Below are 18,355 nucleotides of genomic sequence, written 5' to 3' on the forward strand. Positions count from 1 at the left end.
CGCAGGCACTCTACGCATGAGTGCCACAGGGGAAGAGGAGGAGAGAGATTCCTCATCAGATCAGTGCAGCACAGTCATGACCCAACTCAAGGTAAGGAGTAAGACGTGAGCTGACTAGCAGCAACAATAAGCATGCTTCGTGAGGATCTGTAGGGCTCTTGCAAGTACATTAAGGGCCAGCTGTGGACAAACCCTCGCACAATCTGTGCAACCACACGGCAACGGTGTGCAGCTTGGAGTGCACATAGTCTCCCACTACTCGAGGTCACACCACAGGGAAGAACCACCACCGAGTGACAGATGACACAGGGAAGTGTGTCCTGCCTTTCAGACACTCCTAGCCTCTGCTGAAACAGGGAAAACAAACACCTGAACAAAACCTCTTAAAAGAAACAAACAAAAAGGACACTTTCATAGAAAGTTTTAACAATACTATCTGTTAGCGTCGTCGTTTCTACCCCAGACCATGAGATCCTCAAGGTCAAACAAATGTGAGGAAGGTCATCCAGAAGAGAGGTTGGCATACTTCCTTTGTAAAGGACTAGGTAATATTTCAGGCTCTGAGGACCACACAGTATCTGGCGTAACTGCTCAACCCTGCTGTTGAGCAGAAGCAACCATATGTAAATGAATTAACATGTCTGAGTGCCAATAAAACTTTATTACAGACATGAAATTTGAATTTCATGTTATTTTCACATGCCACTAAGTAATTGTTCTTTTGATGTTTTTCAATGATTACCAAATATAAAAAACAGATAAAATTCTCAGCTTGTGGGTTCTACAAAAACTGGTGGCAGGCACTTGTGGGCTTGCAGTTTGCAAACCCCTGGTCTAGAAGGTGTCTGAAGAAAAAGAAGAAAAGAAGAAAAGAAGAAAAAGAAAAAGAAGCCTTTTTTCTCAACAAAGAAGTGATCAAGAAAAAAACCTGGTGAAAGACAAGACCTTAATCAACTCACTCCTTTCCCAAGATTCATGGTCTGTACATTATTACCATTTCATGCCTAGGGCCAAAGAGACTAATTACCAGGCTTGTCCTGGGGAGAGGGCAATTGTAACTTATCATTTTCTTCTGTCTCAAATTCTTTTCAGAATCAGACGGCATAAATCACCAAATCTCAAAAATAATTTTCTAATGGCAGATGTAGTCATCAGCCCTGATTACCTATCAGGCAATATACCGAAATATACTTTAAATATATTTAAATATACTTTAATATATTTTAGGTATATTTAAGAATATACCTAAAACCACACGTTTAGCATGTCACCCCAGTAAGGCATGTTAGGCAACACGCCTGTGTGAAATCAGTCTAATCAAGGTTTAAAAGAAGTTAACTGAAAAGCAAACATAAGATCTTATAGATGTCTTAATTATCTTTCTTATGATGAGTACTACCCCTGAGGAAACAAAAAAATATAAAGAGACACACTTGGTATTAAATAGTCATTGTAAGGAAGGATGAAAAGAATGTAAACACACAAGTAATATTCTTTACTATGTGACCTCTGACTACTCTCCAAGTGTCAAAAGGATGAAACACACAGGAACTGGTGATTTGAAAGAATGCACTGATATATATGTGAGGGAAAAAAAGATACATTTTCAAAAGCAAGTCATTACCTAAATATAAAGTTTATCCTTTGAAAGGTACATGGAAGGCTCTCATTTCTAAAATGAGGGACACTCCCTTCTAGCAGGAGTGAATAAAAATCACTGTTTTATGCAATGCAGGCCTTGTCCCAGGTGCCCCAGGCCATCTGAACAATGCTTTTCCCTTCTAAGTCATGTTTTAAAGTCAAACAGAACAGAGCCCAGATACTCTTCTCTGCCCCACTTCTGAGAGCCCCAGATATCTTCAGGCATTGGGTCACCTTCGGCATTATCAATCTCTTGAAAGAGTCTTGCTTTCCTAAGTGAGGCTGAAGAAGAAGGCTTAAACTCCATACTCCAACAATCCAGTTGTGGACTTCAGTGAGACAAAATTCGGTTCACTACTCAGCCCAGGATCAAGTTTAATCCTTAGCAAATGCCAGCGAATCCTTCTCTCCTCTGCCCTAAGCCGAGTGACTCCTACCCCCTTCACCCATTTCTCCCTGCCCCGCAAGGAAGACAGAGAGTAGCAGAGAAAGGGAAAAACACATTCTTATTGTATACCTGACCCTGTCCCGCTTCCTGTACCTACAGCTCACCACCACTGCCACAGCAAACCTACACTCACAAACCTCACGTCTATCTTAGCCCGTGGGTTCTGGAACAAGGACATTTAAACAGTTGCAATCCATCAATCGAACAAATCCTCCCCACAACAACCTGAAATATGACCTTAAGCAGAAAAAGAAATTTATCTGAACAGAGCTGCCTAGTTGTGGAAAATAAGAAATTAGTAAAGAACAATTCTTTTTCCACATGTAGAATAAATGTAAAAACCAAGAATGGAGTTTTCTGTTTAGGGCAAGTAATGACCTGATCAATGGGTTAGAAGAAGCTGGCTTTTCTTTAAAAAAAAAAAAATTTTTAAGATTTTATTTATTAACTCATGAGAGACACAGCGAAAAGCAGAGACACAGGCAGAGGGAGAAGCAGGCTCCCAACTGGGAGCCTGATGCAAGACTCGATCCCAGGACCCTGGGATCACAACCTGGGCCAAAGGCAGTCACTCAACCACTGAGCCACCCAGGTGCCCCAAAGCTGACTTTTCCCAAAAAACCCACAAAAATAAAACACTGCCATTAGACATCACAGGACCTGCCTCCTCTCTCCCCCTCTGACGAAGGGCCTAGAACACACTGCTAAGTGGCCCACAGCCTACACATACAGCACATGGTTAGAGACAGGCAAATGACCAGCGAAGATGTGTGAGGACCCATGAACAAGAGGATAAGAAATTGCCGAGGTTTCAAAAACTCACACTCAGGCTACTCACTGTATAAATCTGTTTCGTCTAGAATCTCGGATTTGATGATTTCTTCAATCACGTCTTCTAAGGTGACGATTCCCAGAACTTCATAAAATGGGTCCCCTTCTCCTTCATTGTTCACTCGCTGCACAATAGCCAGGTGGGATTTACCTTTAAAGAAAAGAAAACACAGTTTAAGAAGGAATTTTCTGACCTTCCTGAACGAAGCCTCATATGTGATGATGTTAAGAATGGTGGTGACGAACACAGATACCAGGCGATCGGAGTATGCATTTGGGCATTTAAACATGGTGCGGAGATGCCACAGACAAATGGAAAAGCTTCCTTGGCTGCTGAAAGCACGAGCGCCAAGTGGGAAGAGCCTCAGCTTCTATACACCTTGGCCTGCGCCATATGATCATCTGCTTCCTCTCAGATTTGGTCTTCAGTCACTTCAGCTCTTCTTCTCCTTCTAACAACTGCTCCTTTACTTACAGGTAACAGTTCTCGAAGTGTGGTCCGTGGACCCTTTGAGGTGCCCAAGACCCTCTTAGGAGGGGGAGGGCAACAAGGTCAAACTACTTCCAGAGCACTAAAATGTTCTAGGCCTTTTGCACTGTGTGGAGATTTGAACCAATTGTGCCAAGGCGTCTGAACACAAATTGAGACCGCGGTGGCAGACCATTTCCGCTACCACACATGCCCTGGGAAAGGAGGGCAATAGTTCATTTCTCTTCAGAATGTCCCAGATGAAGATGTAAAAATTGATTTAATTAAATCTTGTCCTTGAGTACTTGTTTTTTAATACTCTATGTGGCAAAATGAGACCCACCATGAAAGGCTTTGGTGGCATTCTGAAGTACAATGAGTGGCTGTCTTGAGGAAAGGCACACACACAACCGTTTGAAGTGCAGGCTACTAGCTGCGTTTTTCACTGGACATCATTTTCACCCGAAGGATAAGTGCCAAACTGAGGGTACTTAGACTTGGATATTTGGCAAATACTTTCGTGAAAAGGGACAAAATGAGCCTGCAGCATTAGCTTATGATAAAATTTGAACTTTCAAGGGAAAAATCAGAATTTTGGGAAACTTGTATCCACCACGGGCTTGCAAACTCAACAAAGACCCTTCTGATAAGATAACAACTGTGATTTTTAAAATACTGAATAATGAAAGGAGTCAGCATTCCAAAGATCTGCATAACTCAGTGAGCCAGTATTTCCCAAATGATCCTGGTAACGATGTTACCAAACCATGCATAGGTAAACCATCTATTCAGAGTATAAGACTCTGATTTGTAACATCAGATTTTTCCTCTCATACCCTATTTTTAAATTTTTTAAAAGAGGTTTTTATTTAAATTCCAATTAGTGAACATACAGTATTATAGTAGTTTCAGGTGTACAATATAGTGATTCAACAACTCCATACATCACAAGTTGCTCATCACAAGTGCCCTCCTTAATCACCATCACCTAATTCCCCCATCCTCTCACTCACCTCCCTCTGGTCACCATCAGTTTGTTCTCTATTGAGTCTCTTACTTGGTTATAATAACAGATTTTTTAAAATAAACTTTTTATACTTTGGCATAATTTTAGATAGACAGAAAAGCTGTAAAGACAGTACAGAATTCCTGTATAGCCTTCCCTCAGCTGCTCCCACTGTTAACATCAGGCATTACCACAACCTGTTTATAAAACTAAGAAACTGACATTGATAGAGCACTATTAAGTACATTCCAGACTTATTTGAGATTCCACCAGTTTTTCTATTAATGCCCTCTCTCTGTTCCAGGATCTATTCCAGAGCACCACATTGCATCTAGCTGTCATGTCTCTTCTAGCATCTGACAGTTTCTTAGTCTTTGCTTGTTTTTTATGATCCTGACAATCGAGGAGTACTGGTCAGGAATCCTGTAGAACGTCCTTTGGTTTGGGTTTGTCTGATGCTTTCTCATGATTAGAGTGGGGTTCTGGGTTTTCTAGTTACATCATATCAAGGCTTAAATGATGGCCACATGACATTCTCAAGTTTCTCCACTGTAAAGTTATTAATATTTCTTCTTTTCTTCATTCTATCCTTTGGAAGCAGGTCACTAGGATTAGCCCACCCTCAGGGAAAAGTGAGGGATAGAAGTTAAGCTCTACTTCTCCTGGTGGGAAGTACCCACATATATTATTCAGAATTTTTCGATAAGAAAGATTTCAGACCAAAGGATTTCAATTTAACAGTGCACCCAAAGTCCACTGGTATAGTTTCAGATTCTACACTGCAACTAACCTTTAAAAAAACTAAAACTTATGGAGTTTCAGCATCATATCAAAGGAGAATATTCCCAATTGCGCAAAAAAGCTGTTAAAATATCCTTCCCCTTTCCAAATACATATCTATGTGAGGTCAGATTTTCTTCCTATATTTCAACTAAAACATATACTTCCTATATTTCAACTAAAACATCCACAGACTGGATGCAGAAGAAGATAGGAAAATCCAACTAGGCGATAAAGATGTGGAAAGATAACACAACAATTATTGGTCATATAACAAAGGTTATTTTTGTTTTGGAAAAGTTACTTTTTTTGGAAAAGTTATTTTTAATAAAATGTTACTTATGTTAATGCAGTGGATCTATTATAATTGTCCTTCAAAAATGAATTAGTAAGTCTAGATGTTTTATATTACTCCATTTTAACATCAAATACAGTAAATATCAAGAGATAGAACCTACATAAACAAAAGTTCAAGAGTCTTCAATGATTTTTAAGAGCTTAAAGGTATCCGAATACAAGAAAGTTTAAGAACAGCTACTGTGCGAACGGCCACAAGGGCCAGGGAAGAACAGGTGCCCTGAAGCTGACCAGTCCTAGACTGGAGCCCCAGCATGGCCACTTCCTAGTCATTACTAGCTGTGTGATCATGAGGAAATCACAGAACTTTCCTGAGCCTCAGTCTCCTCATCTTTTAAAACCAGGCTAACAAAAATTGCCATATCAGAGACAGTGTCGAGATCCAGCAAGGACAATGGCTAGGAGCCACTGAACCATCAATAAATGGTAACTCTTACTCTCTTTTTAACATTCTTCCTCAGTTCTAAGGCACTGTCGACTTCTACCAGCTTATGTGGAGACAAGAAAACCCACTATATTAAAAGTACACCATGATTAAAAGATGCATTTCTCAAAAACCAATATTGGTTTTCCTAATCCAAGGCACGTGAGGCATCTGAAACAGATCTTTGAATTAAGCCAAGAAGAAATGATCTGTTAATTTCATGACCAAATAACATGTATATTCTCTCTCTTTTTTTAAATTGACAAGGTGGGAATTCTTTGGGGGAGGGGTCCTTTAAATAATGTTTACTTAAAACTTCAAACTGGGGGAGTTCACTCAGACACAACCAGCTAGATGAACCAAAAATATTCTCTGGGGGCCACGTCTCTGATCAAGTTCCCGGCACTTACTCAGAAACTGGCTTTGATTCTGTAGGTTTGTTGGCCTTTCTCGGCTCTGCCTCAGACCCCTTTACAGGCATCAAGGTCTGAAAGCCTAGAAGTTTAGATTGTTAGACAATTAGGCATCCTAACAATTTTCATCCTTAGTGTGCTCATGTTCCAAGAATGAAAATATTTTGAGCAAATGAGACTAGGAGGGAAACTTATCAGCAAGAGATATAAACACGCATCAGGTCACGTCAGTGCTACCCTGGTCCACTCAGGCTGGTCAGTTTCTCACATCTGCTTTCCCAAGGACCCAAACATAAGCAGTTAAAAATTCTTGGTGAATGCTGTCTGTCGAAAGTTAAATTCTTTTGCTATTCCCAGCTTGTGATCATTTAAAAGGAATTTTCCAAAGCAAGGTCTAATATTAGACTCAAAATGAAGTTTCCATTCCACTGAGGCGCTATTCTCACCAAAGTAACTACCGCATAATCAGATTGTCTTGGAGCAATTCGTTTAAATGCAGATGGACATACTTGAAATACCAGCTCGATAGCACCAACAGATCTGACTGGAAAGGGCCATACTGGACTAGAAACTATTCATGTGAGTGAGGTTTCTTAGACTGAGCATTACTAGGTTTTCTTCCAAGCTCACTTAATAGGCTTTCATCCCCCCCACTTCCAGTGTTGAAACTTCTGCATCTGCCCCAGAGCCACATTCTTTTAGCTTTGCAATTTCTGGTGAGAAGTCCTGTTTTCTGAACCTTCTTCCAGGTAAGCAGTACAAAAGAGGGGGGAAAAAAACCACCCCTCCAATGGGATCCCGCTTGGAGGAAACAGCTACACAGGGCACGTAACCCCAACCCTAACCATTTGTCACGGTGAATGCAGTCTTCAGGCTCATCCATGAGTGATCCCAAGGAAAAGGCAAACTGTCAATAAAGAGATTTTAAAAACTGGGCTCAAAAAACATCCTTTTTAACCTGAGTGTAGGAAGAATTAAGTCAGGATTAAAAGTAGAAAAGCAACTTTGGGGAAACTAATGAGAGATGGTGTCAAAAACTAGAAAAGACTATGAACTAATGGATACCTAGCTTCCAAAGAGACAAAAATACAGCAATCAGCAAAATACGGAAGGACAGGCATTAAATAACACCAGAACTTTTTAATATAGATAGATAAAATAAACGTGATAAACCGCATATAGAACAAATAAAGCATACAAAGGCTGTCACGATTAGGACTTGGAGAGAAAGGAAACCTTTCTAGCAAGCTGGGAGAGGTCTTGTGGTATTCCAGTCCCTTCGAACCGCTCTGACATTTAAACCCCTAGCCTCTCTTCCTCCTGTCTGGTCCTAGAAATGGAGGAGAAAGGGATCACTAAGTCAGGCTTAAGAGAACCTAAGCAGGCCTGTTTTCAGATCATAGGGTTCTATGAATACATCTCTTCTCAAATCCAGAATCATAAGCAAGTTATTATACAGTAATGACATAGATTACTCATCTTTCTTTACCCACTGTGTGCTCAAGGCAAGGTACTTGCATAGATGAACTTAGAAGAACATGTCTCCATAATGAGATGGGCTAAGTAGCTAACAATCTATCACAGTAAAATTGGCATTAAATATCTGCCTCTTCCTGCTTCCACCACCAACCAGTTTTTTATTTGAATGTGCTCAATGAATTACTAATCCAAGCCTAGCAGGGTGGCAGGATGCCACAGTGCATCTTTTAACCTTGCCACCATTCTGTGCTCCAATTTTAAAAGACAGGTACCATTCATGTGTTGATGGAAATAATGTGGGGGGTGGAGGGTAGGGGTGGTGGTGATTAGGCTGACAAAGGGTACCTGATGACAATATGAACTCATTTGCTCTCCTACAAGGTGATGTCAGTGAGGGGAAATGGAGCAGCAGACACATTAGTTGAAGTAGCTAAGGAAGAAAAGCCAAGAGAGTTGAAGTAGAATGGAATCAAGAAAAACCTGACACGGTTGTGCTAAAGAAAGTGACAGCAAGTAGTCACACAGACCCACAAAAGCAAGCACGAGGCAAACAGTCCGTGGAGTCCAAAAATACCACTTCAACACTAAGAAGAGAACAAACAAGACAATTCAATGAGGATAAACTCTGGCCAAACACTGTATGATCATCATCACTGCTATGTTGCATGACTCTAGGGGTGCGATCAGCAGAGAACATGTGACCTGATGGGTCCCCTGAAGCTATGCAATGCTGTAGCCCCTCGCTCACCAAAGCAGAGCCCAAGAAGCATTTTGCTAGGCCTTTGTTTGTAAAGGATTCTCAGCGTAGCAAATATAAAAGTTGTAACAATTCATTAGGCAGGAATCAATAAAGGTCTGAAGAGTGAGTTCTCTGGAACTAGTGACAACAGAAATACTCTAGAAGGTGGAATTCAGGTCCCACAAAACCAAACCAAAATGGGATGGAAGGTGTTGAAATGGCCATACTGAAGTTCCCCCAAGGACATCAGTTTTTTGTATTAGCAGTGAAGACATCAGTCAGTACACTTGAAATATAAGCAGAATGAGCCTTGCTTTCCAGAAACAAACAAACTGATCAAGTGAGATAATGTCTATGAGCATAGTCTGTAATCCATATATCACAATGCTGTATAAGTATCTAGTGGGGGAGAGAGACAATAAGAGGAGGAGACAATAAGACAAGAATGTCTGATTGTGTAAAATGAGCCTTGGAGAACAAAAAGCAGGGACAGAATGATTTAGTGCAGGATGGGCAGGGAAGAGTCTCGCTAATAAGGGGACATCTGAGCAAAGCTGCAGGACACTGAGGAGCCAGATGAAGCAGATAAGGGTCCAGGCAGGGTGTGACAGGCAAGAGGAGTAAGAGAGGCCCTGGAGAGTGAGAGGCTGGAGGAAAAGATAGGGAGGCCAGTGTGGCTGGAGCACAGCGAGCAAGAGGGAACAGGTGAAGAGGAGGTGCAGGTCCTGTAACTATTATGAAGACATTAGCCTTTGCTCTGAGGCAGGAGGTCACTGGAAGTTTCTGAGCAGTGACATGACCTGTACTGTTTTAGTAGGATCTCCCTGGCTGCTGAGGTGAAAAGAGGCTTGGCAGCTGGTAGGAGGAGGATGGCAGTAGGGAATGGCTGAGGCAGGGTAAAGGGAGAGCCAGAGAAGTTATTTCAGGAATCTAAGTGAGAGGGGATGGTGGCTCGGAGCAGGTGGTAACAGTAGAGGTGACAAGTACTTAGATTCTGAGTATGTCAGATAGAGCCGGCAGGTTTTGCTGATGGACTGGATGTAGGGCAGAGGAGAGAAGAGTCAAGGCCAGCTCTAAGGTGTCTCAGCCCAAGCAATGGGAAGCAGGTCATCATCGCTGAGGAGGGCTGTGGAAGGCCCATGTTTCAAAGGCTGAAATCAGTTCCGTTGCAGACAGGTTAGGGGAGAGATACCAGCAGGTACTCAGAGAATAAAGAGAATGGGGTTTGGGAAGCCAAATTTTAAAAAATGATTTCAAGAAGCAGAGAGGACTCAAAAGTATCGGTTGCAGCCAAAAACGTCACAAAAACCAATTTCAATGACAAAAGACACTCAAGAAAGAAGAATCTAAGGACTGCCACATAAGTACCATGACCAAGTCCTTGCCTGGTGTGACTTCTACTCTGACCCCTCTTGCTAACAAGTGGCCCTAACCAGAAAGGCCTGTGTCACTACAATAGAACTGGGTTTGTCCTCTCCAAAATAACACCTCCCTCTCCAAGTACTCACTTCTAGAAATGATACCATATGTCCAGTCTCTCAAGCTTAAAACTCTGAAACTGCCTTTGCCTCTTCTTCCCTCCCTCACTTCTCTCACCTTTTTTCACTTCCTTTTTCATGAAGAATGAATACCTAAAGGACCTAAGATGTACAAATCAGTAAGTCTTTTCACAGATATGCACACCTGCAGAACTCCCACCCAGGAGGACTAGCAGGGTCATGTCAGAACAACAGATCGAAGCAGGTGAATGAGGCAGGAGGCTGGGGTGGGCAGCCCGGAGTAGGGAATTGGGAAGTGCCTACCTACCTACATTGAATGAACAGACATTGGGTTCCAAGGCAGGTACAGACCCACCTGTGGCCTCCCTGGGAGGACCTCCTTTCCCCAACCCCTTCTCTTTGAAGTGGATCTCCCCAAAACAGAGATCATAGTGATCCAGGAACACGTGAGCTCATGACGAGCAAGTGGCTATACCACCTCAGCACAAGAGAAGAAACGCTCCTACTTTCTTCAGCCATGGTTCTGCGTTCTGTATTTTACCAGAAGCAAACCTAGGACAGAACTCCCAAGGTCCTGTAAGATGTATAAACCATGCCACATGAGGAACAAATGAAGACCCGAGACAGTTAGCTAGAGGAAATACCTGGGCAGGGAGGGGACTTGACAGAAGTCTTGCAGTCTCCGACATGGAAAACCATCAGTGATGCCTGTCCCCTCACCCAACAGCTTGTTACCTGCACTTGTTCCTCAATTTACCCCAAGGTTAACTGTCCCCCGAGGAGACCTTAACCCTCTTGACTGCAGTGGCCTCAGCTTTATGCATCTTTGTATCTCTCCCCTCCCAGCCCCCACCAAGCCTAGCACATACCCTAACACCTCCTCTTCCCTGCTCCTGCAAACCTAAGACTCACTTGGTCACAACACATGTGTCATCCCGTTCCTCGGTATTCACTTCCCATCACCTGCTGGGTGAAGGAGAACACTCAGCAGAGGAGGGTGCAGAGGCCACCAGAGCTTGGCCCTATGGCCCCCTCCTTCCACCTCTGTCTCCACACTCACCACCCAGCAGTTGACCCCGTTTCCTCCCGCCGTAACCATGATGGCTTAACTCCAGCTCTCCTCACAGTCCCAATCCTGGAGGTCCTTGTCATCACTGCCCCAGCTTGGAATGCCTATCCAAATGGCATCTTTCCCGGGAAGCCCTTCCTGGTCCCTAAAGGTAGAAGTGAGCTTTTCCATTTCTCAATTCCCAGTGTCCTCTGCATTTCTCATAGGGCACTGTCATGTGCTGCCTCATAGTGTAGGCTGTGATCTCTCCTACTAGACTAATACTCCTCATTTCACCTCCCTCTCCCTTGGCACCTGGCTGGTGTCCACCCCACCCAAACCAACCAACAGGTAGGAAGGAGCTTCCCAGAAGAAGTGTTGTCCACTACAGTACCCCAACCCCTGTGCTCACTGCCACAGCACACCTCTCTGGGACTACCATGCTACAGCCCCCACCACCCCCAGCCCGAGCACCTGTGTCTCGGCACTCATGTTATTTTTGACTGTAGGTAGGTCCTTCCCTTCTTTTCCCCCTCAATTCAATAGCTATGAGAAAAAAAAGAACCTTGACTTATAAGCCATGTTAGACAAACATAAAACATTTCTCATAATTTTTTAAGTACAACATGGGTGAATTCTTACACATGTCCTGTACATCTTCTACTGACTAGTGTGGTGACAGATACCATGTAATGAGAGGGCAGTGGTTAAACCTAAGAGGCAGCAACGTAATTTCATTTAAGGAGCTCTATCACCTAGCTATTTCTGTACCATTTAAAGCTAAACCAAAAATAACACATTTGTGTAAGTACTTCTTTTACCTTACCATCCCCACCAGAGCTAAATGCATTTTTTCCAATTGAATTTTCCCACCATAAAATACATCAGAAAAATGTGACACTGATCTTAAAATAGGCCTATATAAACAATACATGAGTATATATATAGAAGCACTTGCTGTATATAGAAATCACTGGTTTTAAGTGATAACTGCTGCTATTCTGGGAGACAAAAGCCCCCTTTTACCAAAAGTTTTACTACTTCCAAAAATTCCTGTGGCCGACCAGTAAGCAGCTGCCCAAAATCTCTCTGGAGGGACAGCTCCTCCACCCCAGACATGTGGGGTCATCTCAGTCACCAACAACTTACTCCCAGTTAGGTCATGTCTGCCGGGCGTTGGGGGGTGGCTTACTGGGGTGGAATATGGAATCATGGTTCCCTAAAATAATCTCATGTGGGGGCTGGGGGTAGGGTTTTATTTGACATAGATAACATTTCCTAATAGGACCATTTCCTAGATAGAACTCTGAAGCTATCTACTATCTCAATAGATTATAGAGCTTTCAGAGACTGCGCCTACCATTCATTCATTGGCCACTCAAATTCAGAGTAAGGAGGTTACCACTTACTGAGGTCCTCAGCCCCTAAAGGACTTTTTTTTTTTTTTTTTTTTTTTAAAGCAGAAGCAAAGCAAATGGCTTCCCAGAAGGTGACTGCAGGGTCCTGGGCACAGTGCAGAGCCCCCAGTAGTCAGAGCACTCAGGCCAGATTTGCCAGGGCCGAGGTCCAATGCTGCACCTATAGCTAACTTCCCTATGTGCTATTAGGATCTGCTTAACATTTAAATAGAACTTGGTTCGACCTTTCCATTCAAACTGTAGTTTCTTATTCTATATCCCTAAAATATCAATACCTAAAAAAGAGGAAAAAAATTAGATTGAAAATATCTTTTAAGACAATTTTAAAAGGAATTGTGTCTGTAGATATCTCTACAGTATTGTTTAATTACTGACTGGTTGGATTTCACTTCTCCATACCAATCTCTCACGCGGTAAGATCAGAAATAGCATAGGCTGAGAAAATCCAATCTACATGGTTCTCAGATCTTGACAGCTGTATCAGTGGAGACTTGGAGAAGGTATGGTTGCCTCGAAGAACATCCACATTCATATGTTAGGACAATTTCTGAATTATATTAAAGCCACAGATACCTGCCTGGCCAATTATAGGCATGTAAATATTTACAGAGTAAATCCACAGATTTATCTAAAACCTTTGGACATATATATTTATTTACTTTCCATACATACAACTTTCTGGGCTAAAAAAATGGTATTTCATCTGTCCTGCAACTACTGCTTGCACATTTTTAGAAGCATCTTCTGGATTCAGATTTTTGTCTGGCATTAGTTTTTAAGTTATAACTTCATCTTCTCTTAGTCATCATCATTGTAGAGACTCCATCTGTTTACAATATGCCCAATCTTATTTCATCTGAGAATTTAATCTTGATACTTGACAAAACTTTTTAATATTAAACACCACACTCTCAAATGTGACCTACAATTTTCCCATCAAGCATATGCTCTTCCACTCATGAAATCCACATTGAGTAGAGGTTTTATTCCTGGCAGAGGACCAAACATATTGTGGTGTCTACCTTCTTAAGGAAACTATTTTTTTAAACAATAGGAAGATGATTCTTCCCATTATAAAAGGATTATCTGCTTTATAAGATGGATTATCATTATATTAGGATTTTGAGATAGCTGTACATTCATACACAGTTGTAAAAAATAATGTAAAGATCCCACGTATTTTTACCCAGTTTCCTCAATGGTAACAATTTGCAAAACTATAGCACAGTGTCACAACCTGGATATGGACACTGACGCAGTCATGATATAGAACATGTCCATCCCACTAGGCTCTCTTGTGTTGCTCTTTTACAGCCTCATGGACATCCCCTCCCATTCCCACAAACAAATCATTTTAATACTTTCTCTGGTGAATCAAGCACTTGGTTTTCTACTGGCAGTGACACTTAAAATTTAGCTTAAATTTAAGTTTAAGCAAATGTAAAAAAAATAGTAGCCAATAGGACAAAATTTTTCAGCCAATAAAAACTTGTTTTACAAGCAACTTTTGAAAACTTAAGAGTAGGGGATGAGGAGGGTCTAATCCTGATAAGATTAGCTAACTATGCTTCCTTGGTTGAGGCACACAAGTAGGCAGCTATGGAAATGTGAATGCTCAGGTAGAACTGTTTTTTTAAGGTTAGTAGAGAAACAAGCCTGAATTTAATAAGTGTCTGCATAGACACCTCTACAGCAGTATCATTTTCTAGCAGCTACTCTTTGGTTTCTCTCAATGTGATGGAATTTTGATGTCTCAACTTGGATAAGTCAACAGTCTCCAGTAATTCAATTAAAACTAACCTAGGTTTTGCTATGAAAGGATTTCACAGATACAGTTAAAGCCCCTACTGGGTTAACTCTGAGGATGATCATCCTAGGTGGGCCTGACTTGATTAGCTGGAAGCCCTTTAAAGCAGGGTGAAGGACTTTCTGAGGACTAGGAGAAGTTCCACTTGTCAAAAACAGCTGCAAACCATGCCTGTGTGTGATCTTCCCAACTGACTATGGACTTTCTTAGCCTCCATAATTACATATGCCTGTTCCTTCTAACAAACCCCTTAATGAATATTGTGAGTGTGTGTCCATCTGTCTTCTCCCAATTCTGCTTGTTGGACAGACTCAGGGGCCACACCACAAAGGGATTTAGAAAGCAGTTACCAAAATAAAATTAGGATTAGACCAAGTTTTCATTTACCAAACCTGAGACAATGGATGATTGTCTATGAAGACAAACTAATATGGATGCTGTACCAGAGAGAGATGCTCAATAAACTTCCTGGTAGAAATAGCAAGTCAAGTAATCTTTTGGAACAACAGCAAAAAATTAACCTAGACTAAACTGTAGTTGTATCTAAAAGAAGCCAAATCATTTCTTTCAATCCTTCCAAATGGACCTCCCTATTAAAGACAGCCATCTGGTCCTCCCACCTAAGTTAGGATTCCAGGCTGAAAACAATAGATGGGCTTTCATTCCTATACCACCACCCACTTGGTTCTCTTTTGCTTGTCTTCAGTTTTGCTGCCAGATGCTTTAGCCAAAAACCCAAAGTAAGGCAATTAATATAAGATTCCAGCCATTCTGTGACTTAATGGCCCATCCAAATGATTTGTGAGAAACTCTCGTGAATCAACAGAATAGAAACTGAAGAGTTTTTTCCATTATTCCTCTCTCCCAGAGTATTTAAAGACTTGGGATTTTCCCATCTTTTGGGGAAATATTTTTCTTATAAATAGTGAGGCATGCCGGGCATCTCCACTTCATCTTTTTTGGTGGTAACACTCACTGTACACTCACTGGAATGTTTTCCTAGTAAATGATCAGCAATGGAAAACATAGCTAAGACAAAAGATGGCTTTCAGGCAGAGATGATGGGAACCTTCTCATCTTTCCCAAGAGACAGGTAGTTTTTCTATAGAACTCTGCTATTTATTTTAGAACTAATGACTCTATTTCTGACTTGTAACCTTTGGATGATGAGGACTGACTATATTAGTAAGGTAATAGTCCGACAGATTCATAGCAGTCCATGAAACTCAAGGGAGATTGCAAGAAGAGAAATATACTTCTGCTGCTAAGGCCAAATATCAGTGTTTTAATTTTATAATTTTCTCTTCTGTTCCTTCCTTATGTCTTATCTTTTTGGACCAATCATCATTTAGAACTCTGTTTTGTAGTCCAACCCTCTTGATTTCATCTCAGCTAAATTTCCTAGATGGTTTCTACAACACAAGTAGACAAGACTGGTAATGACATGAAATCCTATATAAAAATAAAATCCTCCTGTGATGTTCCTAGTGAACAAAAATTATCAAAGTCTAGACAAAGTGCAAAAACACACTGCAGATCAAGTCACACCATACATTTGCATTAGGAGCAGGCATTTTTTAAGGAAAGGGATGAGCAGACACCTGTTCTTTTTAAACCTGCTTAAAAAAAAAAAAAAAAACCTGCTTAAAGGGGAAACTAAAGGCTGATTTTGTTAAAGAGAAACCCATCCCCCTTTTTCATTCAAGTGTCTTTTCAGGAAGTCCTTGCTGAAGACCTCAAGTAGGAATGAGGAGGTGGGCCTGCTATCACACTGTACAGTTAATATAAGTTAATAATTACGTATTATCTAGTTAATAACCAGGTGACCTACTCAGTGTGGAGTCTGTTTAGGATTCTCTCTCCCTCTGCCCCTCCCCTCATGCCTGCGAGTGCTCATGCACACACTTTCTCTCTAAATTATCTTAAAAAAAAAAAAAAGGAACCAATATTTTCTACTATAAATTCCTTCACGATTTCTCCTTTTCACTGTTCCCATTATCTATCTCCGAAAATTGTGTTAGAGATTTTTTTTAAAGGTTTTCTTTCTTTCTTTCTTTCTTTCTTTCTTTCTTTCTTTCTTTCTTTCTTTCTTTTTTTTTTAAAGGTTTTTCTATGAGGAAAAAAATCACCAACTAAATATTTGCCAATAGAAGCCTGGTTAAATGAACTCTAGTACACCCACACAATGGAATTACTATGCAGCTATTTAAAAAATCAAGGTAGATCTAAGTAAATTATTATGAAAAGTTATCCACAATGCATTAAGGGAAAAAACCTGGAATATTATCCAAGGTATGGTCCCACTTGTATAAATAGTGTGTATATAAAAAAAAAAAAATTGTGTGTATATAGAAAAATTCTGGTGAGAAATAGGTAACAGAAGCATGCTGACTGAAATTCATAGTAACATTACAAGCTTGTGTCCCACAAACAGTAATTCTGACAAAGTCTATTTTGTGTAATTCTCATCAAAAAGGAAAAAAAAAGATTTAGAATTGCATATAGTACATTACTGTATGTAATCTGAACAAGAGAGAATGTTTGACTAGGAATGAAAGAGAATAGAATCTTTTGTCAACATTAGATACCTCTTAAGTAAGCATCACTTCACTATCCTGCAGGCTCCAGTGCTTACTCCATCCACTGCCTGAGTGGCCAGCTCCACCCAGATCCACCCAGATCTGGCTTTCTGCTCCTGCAATCCATGCAAGCAGACATCGTGTCGTGCTATGACTTCTGGCACAGCCCAATGTGCTGCCCACTTCTGCCATGGGACTTCTCCTGAAGCCTATCTCTAGTTACGTGCATGCAATCCAGAATGGGGAGAAATTAATGCTCATGGGAGGATACGTCCTCCTTTTGTACTGGAGCACAGTTCTAGGAGCATTTCATAAGCTTCTCAAAATGTCCTCGGTAGGAGAGAACACCTGCTGCCTGGAGCCATAGCCAACGCACTATCTCGTCCTTGAATTTCTTTCCATCCCTCCCATTTCACTTCCTTTGTCCTGAACTCATGGCTCCCTGGGATCCCATTCCAAATAAACTTCCCTGTACACAAGCCTTTGTATTGGGCCAAAGTTCAGGCTAAGACATCATCAGATATTAGTGGGAAGCTTTCCTACCAATGAGTTTCTGGCTTCATACATTTCATCCTCCTCTATTTCCATGATTCTAGTGCCAGGTGTGTTAGGACACATTCATACCTTGACACAATGAATGCTAGTCCTGCATGTTTGTGTCACAGTGGGCAGAAGTATTTCCCCACATCATTCCTACCCTGGGTTGGCTAGTAGTAACTTAAACATTGGAATGACCGCAAACCCAAACTAAATGTATCTGCAGCCCAACCTCCCCATAGGTGGACTCCAAAAAATGCCTGGAACCACTCCAATTATCATCAGATGGGAGAGTGAGAGAGGGTAATTCAAAGAGGCAAGAGAACAATCCCAACAAACTATAGTTAAAATATCTGGACTTTCCAAGCTTTACAAAAACAAATGATCACGTAAACACATTTGCTACAGCCCTTCCCAGGACCCATGCATGTGAGAAGCACTTAACTCTAAGCTTTATGAGCTTAATGGTAAAGCTGCTTTCTACTATCTAGTCATCAGGTAACGGTAACAAAAGTAGACTTAACCCACAGACTGAACACTTTCTAATCTATAACCTACTACCACCCCCAGTCTAGTCTTCTCTCCTCAACTTCAGATAGAGATATGGAAATAACCCCAATTGCCTACTTGATCCTCTTCACTTGTCCTACAGACATCTCAAATTCAACACATCTAAAACTGAATCAATCACCTTCTTCAACAACCCATTCCTCCACTTCCATTCCTCTTGTTGACTATTGGCACCAGTTTCTATCAAATGGAAAACTGTGGGAGTTGTCTTAGACTCCTCCTTTTCTGCTAGTTCCACCCTGCTATATAATAGATCGGTTGCCAAACACTGTGCTAACTTCTAAATTTAAGATTGCCTCTAAATATCTAC

At 41.2% G+C, this 18,355-nt stretch overlaps 1 protein-coding gene across 4 annotated transcripts in view; it reads right to left on the minus strand.

Moving 5' to 3' along the window:
* CNNM2 (cyclin and CBS domain divalent metal cation transport mediator 2) overlaps positions 1 to 18,355 on the minus strand; it is a 154,170-nt gene that overhangs the window by 26,712 nt on the left and 109,103 nt on the right. For 3 of the 4 annotated variants that reach the window (XR_013367971.1, XM_077877795.1, XM_077877794.1), the window contains exon 2: positions 2,928 to 3,071. Coding sequence is in view for 2 of the 4 variants with exons in the window: in XM_077877795.1 (XP_077733921.1) it covers positions 2,928 to 3,071 (144 nt within the window). In the remaining 2 variants the exon portion in view is untranslated. Of the gene's footprint in view, positions 1 to 2,927; positions 3,072 to 18,355 lie in introns of those variants that run through there. The other variant, XR_013367972.1, reaches the window with a different exon arrangement.

This window comes from Canis aureus, chromosome 29 (assembly GCF_053574225.1).
Source record: "Canis aureus isolate CA01 chromosome 29, VMU_Caureus_v.1.0, whole genome shotgun sequence".
NCBI lineage: Eukaryota > Metazoa > Chordata > Mammalia > Carnivora > Canidae > Canis > Canis aureus.